We start from the raw sequence: 15,307 nt of genomic DNA on the forward strand, positions 1-15,307 counted from the left end.
ATAGCAAAATGTAGTAATGTCTTGTTTAGTATAGGAGCTTTACTTAGGGACATCTAGCTACTTTAAGGCAAATCCTTAGCAGATTTAAGTGCTAGAAACTAGTAAAACTATTAAAAACTAGCCCTAGAGCGACCTTATAGCCCTATACCTCCTAATTATACAAAAATTAAATATCTCCTTATATAACTGCAATAGATAGATACTAGCGTCTATATATTGCTTAGTAGTATCTATTTTAGCAACGTATAATGCTAAGACCTCCTATAATATTCGCGAATTTTAAACACAGTCACTATATAGCTAATTTGCTTTCCTACCCGCTATCCCTTATACTTAGTATATATTATATATTACGGCTTATATAAATGCTTCTAAACTAAAGCTTGTAGAATGCTATATTACAAAGATACTAAGCTAAAGAGAAGGAAAAGGGGTCGCTAGGACTGATGTAAACAAATATATAGGGTAAGCCGCTAAGGCGCTAGCTTTGGGCGGGCCAATTATAGGTCGGTAAAATATAGCAGAATTTGGCAGGTAACGTGCGGTAGCGCTATTACATTACCCCCCTCTTTAAAAGAAAGCCTACCTTTAGGCTTAGTTAGAAATAGGGTAGTACTAGGCTTACAAATGTAGGATTATAAAAAATATAAGGTAAGGAGATAAAGGGGATATAAGTACGCCTAGACTAAGTATAAAGGGCAATTATGGGCTAAGTAGAAGCACTAGGCTAGAAAGAGTAGCCGCTAAAAGTCTTAGCACGGATCTAACTAATTAGATAACTTTAACTGGCAGTTAAAGTTCCTTAATATCTAAAATTTTATAGTACTAGCAGAAAACGGTAGAATATAGCAGAATTTGGCAGATAGCTGTATTAGGGCTTTAGGGCGTTTTTATCCCTATATTCTTCCAGTAACTTATTATCTTTATTATACTAGTATTTTATCCATTTATCTAGGTACTTTGGGGGTCTAGGCGTATTAGGGTATTAATTATAGAATTCTTTAAGCTTCTAGGGGTAGCCTATAAAGTTCCATATAGGGTACTAGGTTAGGTTAAAATTATAGCCCTTCTATTAGATACGGTATTTTAGCGTTCCCTATACTATCTTATAGGCTAGTATTTTATTAACCTCCTATTTATTATTACCGTTTACTTAAACTAGTAGGGGAGGCTTATTTTTTTATCTAAGTAATAGGTCGTTTATAGCTTTCCGTAACTTATCTAGTAAGAAAATAGGGTAAACCCTAATTAAATCTAGGAGCTTTATTTTGTACAAGTTGCCTATCTTCTTAAAAACCTTATATAGTCCTACTATTTGGTAGTCTAGCTTATAGCTAGGTCGTTTAGTCTTTTAATTCCTTATTATAACCTAGACTATATTGCTAGGGGCAAAATTAGGCTCTTAATGGTGTTTGTTTGCCTGCTATTCTATTAACCTTTAAGCTTTTTTTAGGTTCTCGTAGGCTACCATTTAGGCTTCCTCTAATCGTTTAGCGTACTATTGGGCCTTAGCATAGAATAGCTTCTCTTATATAGTCTAGGGTTCCTCTAGCCTTTTCTAGTTAAAGCTTATATAGGGTAAGTATCCTATTTCTAGCTAAATCGGGGCAAACCCTATAGAGTTATAGGGTAGGGTTGCTTGCGCGTAGTTTATTAAGGGTAGTAGTTTAGACTAGTTGTCCTAGAAATAGTAAATAAAGGGCCTAAGCCTTTAGTCTAGGTATTAATTTATAATCTCTATTTAACTGTCTATTTAGGGGTAATAAGCTATAGAAAGCTTTAGCTTAATACCTAGGATTTAGGTAAACTTATTCTAGAAGGCTAATATAAACTATAGCCTGTAATTAGATATAATAATATCTAGTAGTTTATAAATTTAGTAAATGTAATAGATAAATAGCCGGGCTATCTCTTTAGCATTAATGTTCTTATAATAGGGAATTAAAAACGGGCGTTTACTAAAGCGGTTAACTATAACTATAACTATATTATATCTATTACAGTCCCTAGGTAGCTTGTAGAAGTCTATAGAGATATACTACTAAGGGCGCTCTAGTATTAAAAGTGGCTTAAGTAGTCCTAGGGTCTTATCCTATGGGATTATAGCTCTCTAGTAGTCTTTACAGTTCTGTATATATTAATTAATATCTACAACTATTTTTAGCCAGTAGTAGCGGTAGTTAATAATTTTATGGGTCTTATTCTTGCTAGGGTATGCCGTAAAGACTTAGTAATAAGCTTTACGGATTAGTTTAGTCTATAGATTATTAATATTAGGGACTATAAGCCGCTCCTAGTATAGAAGCAATCCTTCCTCTGTTTTAAAATTAGGGTCTCCTTTTACAGCTTATTTGCGGAGGGCCCTTAAGGCGTTAGCTATGCGGTTTATAATTAGGAGGCGGTTAATTAGCCCTATTAGCTTATCTAAGGACTCCTTTATTAGTGCTAGCTTGTTTTACTAGGAGTTTAGCTCCTTAAGAATCTATAAGTTAAGCTATTCTAAATAGAGGAGGGCGCGCGTCTAATATTAGGTCTTTAGCTTATCCTAAGGTCCTATATCTTATTCTCTTTAAATTAGAATATTAGCCTTAGAGTTTTACTTACTAGAATAATATATAATCGCAAAGAAGAATTAGGAGAGTATTTTGGCCTACTAGGCTTATTATTTAGTAAGTTACTTTATAGTTATAAAGTACTCTAGGGCTTTATAATCTGTATATATCTTAATCCTAGAGTTTATACCTTTAAGCTCTACGCGCTATTAGGAGAGTAATTAAATAATAGCTAGCATTTCTTTATCGTGTACTTTATAGTTATACTTAGCCGGGTTTATTATCTTTAAGAAGAAAGCTATAGGGTACTATTTGCCGTCTAGATATAACTATAATAGGATTCCCGCTATAACCTTATTAAAGGCGTCCATTTCTAGTATTAATTTAAGGTCTAGGTTATAGTAATAAAGGATTAGGGGAAAAATAAGCCGATTCTTTATCTCTTTAAAGGCTTTTATATATCTATTATTAAAGATAAAAGGTATATCCTTCCTAGTTAGTTGTATAAAAGGTTTTACTATAATTCTATAGTTATAAATAAACTAGTAGTAAAAGTTATAAAAGCTAAAGAAGGATTAGATTCCTTTTACTATATAAGGGGGCTTCTAGTTATAGATTGCCTTTACCTTTTTAAGGTTGACTTTAATTCCTTTTATAGTTATAATAAACCTAAGGTATTTTATACGTTTTACCCTAAACTTGTATTTCTTAATATTAACTTATAAACCTATATTTTATAGTCTCTCTAGGACCTTCTTAATATAAACTTAATACTTAAGTTTATTGTCTAAGTATATAAGAATGTTATCTAGGTATACCGTGCAGAATTCGTTAAGGTAATTAAAAAGAACGTTATTTATATACCTTTAGTATATAGCTAGTCCGTTTATTAGTCTAAAAGGAAGAACTTTATATTTATAGGAACTATAACGGGTATAGAATATTGTTAAATCTTCAGATATAGGGTCTATTTTAATTTAGTAGAAAGCTTAGCGGATATTAAGTTTAGTAAAGATCTTTACCTAGCTTAAATATATAAGGGTCTCGTTAATTAAAGGAATAGGATATCGGTCCTTTTAAGTAATAGTGTTTAACTTTTAATAGTTAATATAAAAACAAAGGCCTCTATTAGGCTTTTTTACGAATAGGATAGAAGAAGTAAAAGGGGCTTAACTTGGCTCAATAAACCCTTTATCTAGGTTATTAATTAAGTACTACTTTATTACTTTTAGCTTATCCATTAATTAATAGTAGAGGGGGCTATAGCCTAGCGAGTTATTGGCTTTTAATTAAATCTTATAATTATATATTTGGTAGGGGGGTAACTTATCTAAGGCCGCCTTTAAGAATGTATCCTTATAGGCTGTATAAATAGTAAAAAGGAGGCGTTTAACTAGTTTTTTATTGGTTTCCTTAGTTGGCCTTTTCTCTCTATTATTAATAATTCGGTTAATCTTATATAGGCTTATTATAAAGACCTTATTATCCTTTTAGTATATATTAAAGTAAAACACTACTACGCTAATTACGGCGATATTTATGGTAGGGGGGTTACCTAATAATAGGGGCGTATGTGACTTTAGGGACTTCTAAGGTACTAGCGTTATTGTTACTTTTTTTAGCTCTTATTGCATCTTTTAGAGGTTATCCCTTATATCCTATTAATACGTTCTTTTCTATACCAGTTAGATCTATGCGATTTAGATATTATTTATATTACTATCTATCCTACTTCTATATGTAGAGTCCTCTTTAAATATAGCGCTTTAGGAGAGTATCTTTGTTAGTATAGAGTTCTTTCTAGCTTCGCGGCGGGCGTTTTTTTAGGTAAAGGCTAGGTTACGGGCCTAGATATCCTACTAGTAGGTAGGGTTAGCCCTTACGGCTAGTATCTTATAGTTGGTTTGGATCTCCCTAATAAAGGAGGGCAACCTTAGGCTATCCTCTAGCTAGATAAACTATCTTTATTGTATGTTTAACTAAATATTAAAATAGGATATTTATTTTCGTCTAAGGATTATATTATAGGACCCTAGGTTTAGGATGCAAAAGGGGATACTATATTAGTATTATCCGTTAAGAGCGATATATAACTTTAAGACGTAGGTAACGGGCTAACCAGCTTAGCTATTATAGCCTTTTACCTAGACAGGCTTCTCTAGTTAGATAGCTTCTGTATTTAGAAACTTAGTAATATTATTTATATAGGTAGTATTTATAAAGGTAAAGCTATTTACTCTAGTGTTAATAAGGGCGGTTATATTAACTCTATATCTATTTTAAGATATTATATATAGAACCGTAAAATGCTTTCCACCTATTAACTAACTAAGATTAATCTCTTTAAGATTAATAGGGTACCCTAGGGGGGAGTCTTTCCCTAAGGTCCTTTTTTTCCTAACTTGTTGGACGTTTCTCCTTCCTCTATCTCCTTAATATCGCCTATATTTTTTAGCTCTAGGCAAAATAAGGCAAAGTAACCCTACTTATTGTAGTTATAGTATATAGCTAAGGTAGGGTCGATCGGAGTATTACGGCGAATACTAGTTAGTGGTGTAGTACGTAACTAGTTAGGCAAGGCTTACTAGTATATAGTAGTAACCGCCTTTAGTATAAGAGTAGTTATAACTTATTTTCCTACTTTAGCTCCTATAGGTATAGCTAGCGAGTTTTAATTATTATAGAGTTGCTTTTATTAATTAGGGCGGGCGTTAATCCGCTTTAGTTTTAAGTCTAATAATAAGCAACGAGCTATAAGTCTTTTGTAGGTTAGTAGGTTATCTAAGGTTATAGCGATCTTTTCTTATAGCTAGATTATTAGCTTATTGTATAGGTCTAATCGGTAGTTCTTAAGGGGAACCTAGCCTTCTCCTATAAGGTATAGGAATTAAGTCTAGAATTTAGTAAAGGGTTAGTTTAGTTTTATTATTAGGCGATTATAGTTATAACGGGTATCCTATACTTTATTTGGGTTAATATAGATAGCCGCTAGGTGCTATATTATCTTGTTAATAGATATAAATTAGATAGGGGAGTTATCCTTAAACTTAGCTTAAAGGTGCTATTAGGCGTCCCTAGTAGTTCGACTAAAGAGGTAGAGCATTTTAGCTTCTTTAAAAAGGAAATAGTTATAGTTAACGCGAAGCTTTCCTCGTACTTAAATCCTCTAATTCTTAAAGGTAGGGTCTATCCTATTAAATAGTAGTAGGGGGTTAGGGAGCTTAACGGACTTTAATTACTTTATTATTATATCCGTACTCCCTAGTATATCGTATTTAGTAGAGTAAATAGGTTAGCTAGGGCTTTAAGAAGGGGAAGCTAGGCTATTTTATANGGCTATAAGGCTTTCTAGGATCTNTTATAGGGTCTNTTATATATTTCTTACTTTAANANAATNNGCTTTTTNGCTNGCTANAAGGGCNCGAATCTNCTCGCGTANNTCTNNNACGTTATTATTATCTTNAATTTCTAATCCTAATTGGATCTTAGGTTCCTCTTAGGTAGAGGCAGCTCTCTTAAATAAGCTTTCTTTAGATGCCATTATTAGCTTCTTAAGGTTTATTAGTATTATACGCTTTAGTTTTAATTCTAGGGGTATAGGTCTAGTCCTATCTAGCTTATAAGGTAGGATATTATTTAGGCCTTCCCAGGTAATATAGAGTTATTTTAGTATCTAAGTATAGCGTATTAATGCGTTATTGCAGACAAAGTTTCTTTAGGGTGGGATATTATTAAGGCCTTCCTAGGTAATATAGGGTGAGCTTAGTATAATGTTACGGCTTATATAAATGCTTCTAAACTAAAGCTTATAGAATGCTGTATTATGAAGATACTAAGCTAAAAAGAAGGAAAAGGGGTTGCTAGGACTGATATAAACAAATATATAGGGTAAGCCGCTAAGGCGCTAGCTTTGGGCGGGCTAATCGCAGGTCGGCAGAATGTGGCAGAATTTGGCAGGTAATGTGCGGTAGCGCCGTTACATTATATATAAATAGCGCTTTAAGGCAATTCTTTAGCAGGTGCTAGGAACTAGCAAAACCGCTAAGAACTAGCCTTAGTGCAACTACTATAGTTAAATAGTCTTGCAGCTATAGGCTTGCGGTTAGGGACATCTAGCCGCTTTAGGGCAAATCTTTAGCAGATTTAAGTACTAGGAACTAGTAAAACTGTTAAGAACTAGCCCTAGAGCGACCTTATAGCTCTATACCTCCTAATTATATAAAAATTAAATATCCCCTTACGTGACTGCGATAGATAGATTAGTAAATAACTCTTAGGCCTTCTTATAATATATACGCATTTTAAATTTATTAGGTAAACCTATAGAAAGTAAAAATTACGAAGTACTAAACATTAAATTAGATCTTGTAAATTATCGCGTTTACGTCCTCTCCCCCAATATACTCTGCGTTTAATTAACGCCATACCTCTATTATCTACTAGCGTAATTAAGGACGATAATATATCCTCCTCTGCTATTTCTAAGCTCGATTCTAATCGGCTAGCGGCGACGATAACGCGTTAAGCAACTACGACGCATTAAACGACTATAACGTATTAAGCAACTCTACACCAAATGTAACCACCACAAAGTCGCCTCGTAGAAGGCGCTAGTTAGCTACCTCTACGTGGCAGCTTGCCCGCAATCCTCTCTCTTAAATAGCAATTTATATATTACCTATACCGTTAATATCGGTAAAGGCTGTCACAGTACGTGCCGACTGTCAAGGTACGAGGTACGAGGTGACTGTATATTATTGACAAACGATGTCGTGTGAGGATCTATGTAGGAGGTAAGGTGGTATATATACACGTCGCTCAGGGGTCAGGTCCTCATGCATACGCGTACGCTCAGCCGAGCCATAATAACGCGTGAGGTCAGTGCCGTGACAAAGGCCGAGTAAATATTTTTAGGTATATGGCGAACAGATAGGAGGGCTATAAGCCTAAGGAGCTTATAAGGAGGTACTAAGGGCTAGCTAAAGGCTAGCCTTGGCAGCTCCTAAGAGCTCCTAAGCGTGCACCTAAGTAAGAGTTAAAATAACCCTTATATTAAAGGACGTGAAGAACAATATATAGGTGTAAACTCTATTAAATACCACTATATAAAGATGGACCGTGTCGGCAGGAATATATAGATTAGCTTAACTCTAAAGAATAAGGCCCTATATACAATATACACTAATTTTTTTTAAAAAACTTTATTTAAGAGCTCTAGTAATGCGGTAGAACGACTTACGGCCTATATATATACCTTATACGATTAGTACGCACGGGCTATATTTTCTAGGACGTTATTATCGGTGTAAGGGATAGTTCTATCTACTAGTTTTATAAAATAAGAATTTTTAGTGGTTGTACAGTAGAAGCTTAATTTTTTATTTTCGCAGTGCTTTCGAAAATGGTAGTACCTTTGGTAGTATTAGTCGTTTACTCCTACATCTTGCTACTAGAACCATGGGCACTAAGGGAATGTTCGGTTGCAACTCCAGAATCAATCTGGAGGCTCCAGAATCAATCTGATCTGGAGGTCAAATCTGAATCTGACGCGATCGTTCGGTTGCATCCCTCAGAATCAGAACCCAGCCACAAAAGTTTTGATGTTCCTCTCACCGCCAAAAAAACACGCTAAAACTTGGCGCACTTTACCGTATATAGAATCTGAACTGAGGTCTTGGCGTCAGTTTAAATCTGGAGCTTCGAGCTCCAGATTTAAATCTGAAGGCTTCAGATTGCACACGTCCGTGCAACCCGTAGAGCCACAGACGCGTGTCAAATTGGGAAGGAACGCGTTCTTTCTGCCGGACTTTCAGTTCAGATTCAATCTGACGCTTTTGCAACCGAACGTTGCCTAAAATATCTTGAGTTTCTTCATGCTTATATAATCTAGACTTACGTACGTACTTAGAGTCCTAAAGATACTCGCGCGTTTCAGGTAGCACTTGCCAATTTTGCTCAATCTAGTATGGCAGATTTCGGCCTTCTAGTTTTACAGTAAGATCAAGTTCTAGGCTATACCTTCTCCAAAATTGACCAAGGTTGCTACGTAGCCACTGTTACTTGGTCTCTGTAAATTACTGTTCCTAAGATAGATCGGGCAATAAACTCAAAGATATTTAGGCTCATTGTGAAGGAAAAAGGGGGCGCTATGACCAACCCAAATTAGAATCCCCCGGAACCATTTAACGAACCCTAGACGCTCGTGCATAGAGAAACGGGCTCTCAATTTCAAAAGAAAAGAAAAGAAAAGAAAAGTCAGGGAACTGGTTCCTGAAGTGAAAAATTCCGACGATTGCGCGCATATATCCGCGGGATCGTCAGAGTGACGGAATTTTGGCCCCTTCAATCCCCCAATCCCTCAATCCCTCAATCCCTCCCTCAATCCCTCAATCCCTCAATCCCTCAATCCCTCAATCCTTCAACCCCTCTTCTTCCCTAGCCTTCAGCTCTTATATATTCACCCAATTTCGATAGAAAGCCTCCCTACCATGGCGGCAGGGCTACGCGAAAGCCTGTGGCGCCGATTATGACGCAACGCAACGACTCTGACAGAAATTGAGGTCAGCAGGCCCAACAAGGAATAAGATCATCGCTTACAGGTGACTTTTTACGGGAACTCTTATCTCCTTGACTAGACGTTCCATATTTTCTCTTTGAATCTGGTTTCGGGGAAGAGGATTTCTTGTAAGCTTTCGCGTATTCGGGTGTATCACGTTCGGGCCTCATGCCAAATTCATTTATCTCTTTTCCTTTATTCTTTTTGGGAGCGACAGAACCAGACATTTTTCGCTGAAGAAGAGTAGATATTGCTGTATCTTGGAAGCAGCTTCTGCGCCAGAATAAATGCGAGAAGTGTCTAATTCTGACACAGATAATGCTTCCGCCTACGAGACGTGTCGGTTCTCAATTAGCGTCTACGTGACGGCTAGCTTTGCTTTTGCGGATCACTCCCGTGGGCCAGTTGGGCGGCTTCCCGGGAAAGGCTCATGCCGCTCGCCAATTCTGGAAGAGGGTCATCAGCCAGGTGTTGAAGAGAAGGTCACGGGAGGAACTGGCGGTTCCTCACTAACGGGCTCTTTTGAGTAGAACCACGTGATGATCCTTTAAGTTAGCCTCTTTAAAATTCTTCTTTTAGTACTACTAAGAGATCCATTATGTCCATTCTTGTCGGATCTATGGCAAGTGATATTCGCCAACTTTCCGTCGTTCTTCGCACGGACCAGTGGAAAGCGCCTTCCTGCATGCAGAATCAGTGCCAACCGCAATCTTTCTTGGTTGCTTAATTAAGCTCCATGCTGCAACTTTCAAACAGATGAAAAGATTTGAATATCATATCATATGTCTAAGTAGAGGCATTTTTTAAGCGTCATCTTAGGTAGAGAAGACTAACCACAGTGGAAATTGTGTGGCTCACGCCAATATCAAGAAACATGATGATTACTCCAAGAAAGAATCTGGCGTTAAGCTAACTGTGAAAGAAAAGGTTATCCAGGCTAAGCAATCAACTCGTCAAAGCCGTCGTAAAACTTACGACCTACATACTACTGTTCTTTAGGCGGGCTTTGGCCATGAACTGTAGAGCCAGCGCTGCTCTAATCACAGACGTATTGGTCAGCCATCAGTGAGCCAATCATTTCATGTATGCTCCCCTATAACTCAATTCTTCCTTCAACCGTTTAAGCATATACGCAAGTAAACACTATAACTTATCTGGCACTGTAGACAATGAATGCATCTCCATTTTAACCTCAATCGCTAGGATGCGTGCCTTGCCAACGTGTGCAATCCCCACCTCTTGGATTCCGAAGTTCGTTGATTGTCACGGTAACAAAGATCGTCTCGTATCGACTTGTAATGCGGCAATAAGCTCTCGAGACGTAATTCAAAAACTGCTAGCGGTGCGAACGAATTTTTACCATTACTACTCACGTCGTATCACCCCTCGAATGACTTTAGAGAGAGGCATCTTGCGTAGTGGCAATAGGACTAAAACGACTGGAATGGTCGTTTTACGCCAGTACGGTTCAGAAAACTGGAGTTCCTCGCGCCACGCCGAAAATCGGTAAATACGTTACGTACAGCACAAAGATACATGGGGCAAAAGTTCATCGGACCGGCTATCTCCAAACCCCGGTCGGTCTGGACCACAAGTCATAAACTCATTCAGGTCGAATCAGAAGGTCAAATTAGAGTCTTGTCAACCACGCCGACGAGCGCGTGTAAGAAACCACGGCGTCAGTGGCGGTCACTAGCAATCAAGCCGACTCCACTGGCGGCATCACACCAGGACTCTTCCAAGGATTCTGGGTGAAAAATGACAGGTAAAATTATTTTGATAGCATTGACTATCTTTCAGATCGTGGACGCAATTAGTTGAAGAATGTGGGTGTGCATTCCTCCACTACAACAAGCAGCACTCAGATCTCCGATATGACTATAACCTTACGAGGGACAGTTCAACTTTTGAGTTCGAGCCAATCCCGGCTTCAAGACGCTAACTTAGTGTACCAATTCTCGACAAAACCAAAAGTGCTTCTGTTAGACAATCCATCGTGACAAGAGCAACACCATCTTAATGAAGGAGAGAATGCTTGTTGTGCTGGCTTGTGAGACGGGGGCTGCTATCCATGTCCCCGTAGTAGAGACTATCTATTTCAAATGGGCATAGTTCTGCATGTCTTTTTCAGCGCAGGTTTTCGCGCAAGTCCGGCTGAAAGATCCTAGATTAGCAATCATATGGGGCTTGTTCCTTGCTAGCTTCGCCAAGGCAGAATCTGAATCCATGAATGCTAATGCCTATGGCGAGTGTCCGGCTGTTATCTCTTTGCTACAGAATGCCCATGAAAGTGTAACTTCGGCTTGATCCCCTATTCTGGCAGGTCCCTTTCTCAACTGTTTATATACGAGACTACAAGCAGATTTGTGTCTAAAAACTGACTCCCGCAGGCAAAATATACGAAATTACTCAATCCAAAGTGTAAGCATGAATATCCCAAGAGCATCTCGCATTTAATTCAACAGGAGTGCTGGATGCTCACGTTTAGCACGTTAGGGTGCTGCACAGATTTCCCCATGGCAGATTCAACCATTTTGGACACACTACACGATGATATACTACGTATACTTCAACTATGTCATATCCACACTGCCAGTATTGCGGTGCGGTGTCTCGCAGGACCATCGGAGCATAGGACGTACAAGTTGCCGGAGCTGCGATGCGCCACTCCTGACGAGCAGAAAACCCTCGGATACAAAGTTTCTGGTGAGGAGGATATTTCTTTCCTTATCGCTTCCATCACCAAGGTCCTAGTCGCCATTGCCTTCACGATGATGACCGTAGACGAAGACACAAACCTAGACGTACAGAATAAGCGCAACAAGTTCAATGAAGCGCAATGGGGGAGCATGGGGCTCACAGCAATATACAACAAACACAAGAAGGACTCCTCAAAGCCTGATATGGTAGATTTGCCGGGCGATCCTAGCATTTCTCACTTGCTTTCACATTTCAAGGGGATGCCTTCATCCAACCACCGTCTCTTCGCTCCCGACGGGTCAGCCTTAATGACCAAGGAAGATGTTGTCCCATACGCGCAGGAACTCAATAACTTGCGCGCAAAACAAGGAGTTAAAAGTAATGGTTGGACTCAGTATAGCAATCTCAATTACGCACTTATTGGCATGGCCATAGAAGCTCTTTGGGATGGAACGTTGAGCGACTTTATGGACAGCACTTTGTTTAGGCCACTCGGTATTGGCAACTCAACTACGATTGGCTATGAAGCCAACCCAGGCATCTTACGAGCCGGCCGGTACGTCGTCGATTCGCAGGGCACCCTCCACTCCATTAATGCTCCTAACTATGCATCAAGCGGAGCCGAAGCCGCGGCTTTGGGAGGTTACAGTTGTATCAAAGACCTAGATAAGATCTTCACCAATATACTACAACGCTTTGCGACCCCCAGTCCCGATGAAAAGACGTTTGCCGCCGTAATTGAAAAACAAAGTAATCGGCAAACAGAAGATATCGAATACAGCAGACTCGGCCTTTTCACCCCTGGGCTCGACTCACCAACTATTGGCTCGATGTCGACAAATCAATTAATGTTCCCAGACAAAAAGTTCGCTACGTATCTTGTAGCTCCACATTCCAAAAAAAGAATTGAGACTTACCACCATGCCGGCTCAGCAATCGGCTGCGGCTGTGCCTATTCGCTATTACCACATAAGGACGCAGACAAGGCTTTCTCTGTGGTCGTTTTAACGAATACGTCAGGCCCTGTCGATGCAAGTGATCATATCCTGAGACTTATCCTTCGACGAATACATTCTATGATGACGTCGAGCGGCACGCTTACCAATCTGAAATTGAAGTTTGATGGCCCGGAGGATATCATGAAGATGGTTATAAAGGCGTGGGACGCTTCGTCAAAAGTCTACAAGCGCTTTGAAGAGGAGGACGCAGCAATGGGGCTTGATATCTCGACAGATATCTCGGGAACTTATAAGCTGAGGGGATTCCCCCAGCACCTTGAGATAAGGCCGATCAATGGGAGACCTCACATAACGTTTCATGGCAGTGCTAGATCCTCCGAACAGCTAAGGCTCGCTTGGCTGTCAAGTAGTGTAGTAAGGATTTGTGTACCAGAGAGTGGAGAGCCTCACATATCTATCGACCGCTTAGGCAACGGCGAGTGGGCGAATTTGGAGTTTCAGGTTAAGATGAATAATGGTAGAGTTGTAGCGTTGGTAAGGAAGACAAACCTCAGTGACGACTGGTTTGAGTGGGAGTTGTGTCAACAGGTTGTCTAGATACAATCTGTATACTTTGGATAGTGTTACCAATCAAGTCATATTTCAAAAATGTGATACATCTTGCCACAACACATAACACATAGTATGACAAGAGAAGCTATAGATACTCTAAATGATGGCCGTGCTGTGTCTGCCCGGCGGGCTAAGCCATAGCATCTAAGCAGGATGGCTTCACTCAATGGGAGCTTACATTCTCGGTTATGTTGAAGAACTTGAATCAGTAGGAAAAAACCCCTACAGTCACGTTTTAATCAATTTGATCACGGGTCTTACCTTATTTGACTACTTTTCGTGCTTATCTATATTTTCAAGCACAAAACGAGTTTATATTTATCATCTTTTATATTCCCCGTTCCTTCCTCTCCCTTCTCTTCCCTTATCCTTTTATTTATTTATATATATATATTGTATTATACTACGTATAATCCTACGCATACAGCCTCTAGGCTATAGCGCTGTAGTTCTATATATATAAATCCTTTTTAGGCAGCTTTATATATACTAGTAGCTATATTCTAGTAGTTTATAAACCCCTATGCTACGGGTTTATAGCTCTCTAGTAAAATACTAGGTTATTTGTAACTACTAAATAGTAAGAAAATAGAAAAGACTATAGGAAACTCTAACGCCTATCCCTATTCTATTTATAATTTATTTATATCCTTTTACTCTCTAATATCTATCTACTAGAAGCCTAGGAGTTACCTCCTAAAGATTCTATTACTATTAGCTACTTTTTAATAGCTATTTATATTCTGTTTAGAAATAGAAAAAGCGCCTCTTTTTCTTTCTTTATATAAAATAGCTTTTTAGAGAGAGAGAAGATCCTAATTGCCTTTATATCTTCTTTCTCTCCCTTTTATATAGGCTATAGTTTAATAGTAAGTATTTAGGGATTTATATAATACTATATTCTCTAAAGTATCTACTTTCTTTGTTTTTCTCTATTACCTTAAAGAAGTTTAAAGTAACCTTTTCTTAACTATAGCTTTTTAGGATATCTATCCTTAAGGGCTTTAAGAGAAAAGAAATAGCTTCCTTTATAGATCCTAGTATAGTACTTTCCCTTAATTATATTCTATTACTAATTTTTTCCTACTATTTTAGTATCTTTTCTCTTACTAGTCTCCCTATATAGGCTAAAGAGTATATATATAAAAATCTTTTAGAAAGGCCCTTTTTAGCTAGCCTATTTACTATTTTATTTTTATAGATTTTTAGATAGCTAGAAACCTAATAGAAGTTGTAAGCTTTGCAGTATGTGGGAATTGAACGAGCAACTTGATTGTAAATGTAGCTCTAAAGCGTCTATATATACACGAAGTGGGTAACAAAAAGATGATGACGATGATGCACAATTGCCGAGGTAGACAGCGCTTACAGTCGGCAATAGGTAATGGAAATAGGTAGTGAGACATAGGTAGTGAGACATACGATGTCAAGAAACGGGTGGTGAGTCATAAGGTAATGCGAGCCTCGGTAGTCGGTTACAGAAGTTAATAGAGATATTCTCACTAGCTAGATAGAAATAGCTTTGCGTAATTTTTGAGACTAGTTCTTGCCCCCCTATTAGTGAATTAAGCTATAATATTTTAATAGCCGCCTAACTATCTATAAAGATATAGACCTATTTCTCTTTTAGTCTTTATTATTTTAGGTATTTTAGGGCCCTATAGACTATATAAAGTTCTACGTCCATAATTTCTATATAGGGCCCTAGATTTTAGTTTATTATATATTTAATCCTATTTCTCTCTCCTATTTTATATACTTTTCCTCTTCTTTTCTTTAAAGGCCAGCTCTAGATTAATCTATCCCTCCTTTTATTTAAAGTAATAAAAGTCTTCTATTTTATAATTAAAGCTATATATACCTCTTTTCCCCCCTCTTTTTTCTTTCTTTCTCCCCCCTCTACGCTTTCTATTACCTCTACCTTAACC

General features: G+C 38.1%; 1 protein-coding gene across 1 annotated transcript; it reads left to right on the forward strand.

Annotated features, from left to right (window-relative positions):
- Positions 1 to 11,480: 11,480 nt before the first annotated feature.
- Positions 11,481 to 13,402, forward strand: K441DRAFT_655279 (beta-lactamase/transpeptidase-like protein). The gene is made up of 2 exons (XM_067647827.1): positions 11,481 to 11,529; positions 11,605 to 13,402. Exon 2 carries the CDS (start codon positions 11,625 to 11,627, stop codon positions 13,362 to 13,364), a length of 1,740 nt encoding a protein of 579 aa, XP_067506946.1. The 5' UTR covers positions 11,481 to 11,529; positions 11,605 to 11,624; the 3' UTR covers positions 13,365 to 13,402.
- The last annotated feature ends 1,905 nt before the right edge of the window (positions 13,403 to 15,307 follow it).

This window comes from Cenococcum geophilum (assembly GCF_001692895.1).
Source record: "Cenococcum geophilum 1.58 unplaced genomic scaffold K441scaffold_9, whole genome shotgun sequence".
Lineage (NCBI taxonomy): Eukaryota > Fungi > Ascomycota > Dothideomycetes > Gloniales > Gloniaceae > Cenococcum > Cenococcum geophilum.

What these genes read in the sequence shown, in the direction of transcription:
- K441DRAFT_655279 (XM_067647827.1), top strand. Translation starts at nt 11,625, where the DNA reads ATGGCAGATTCAACCATTTTGGACACACTACACGATGATATACTACGT.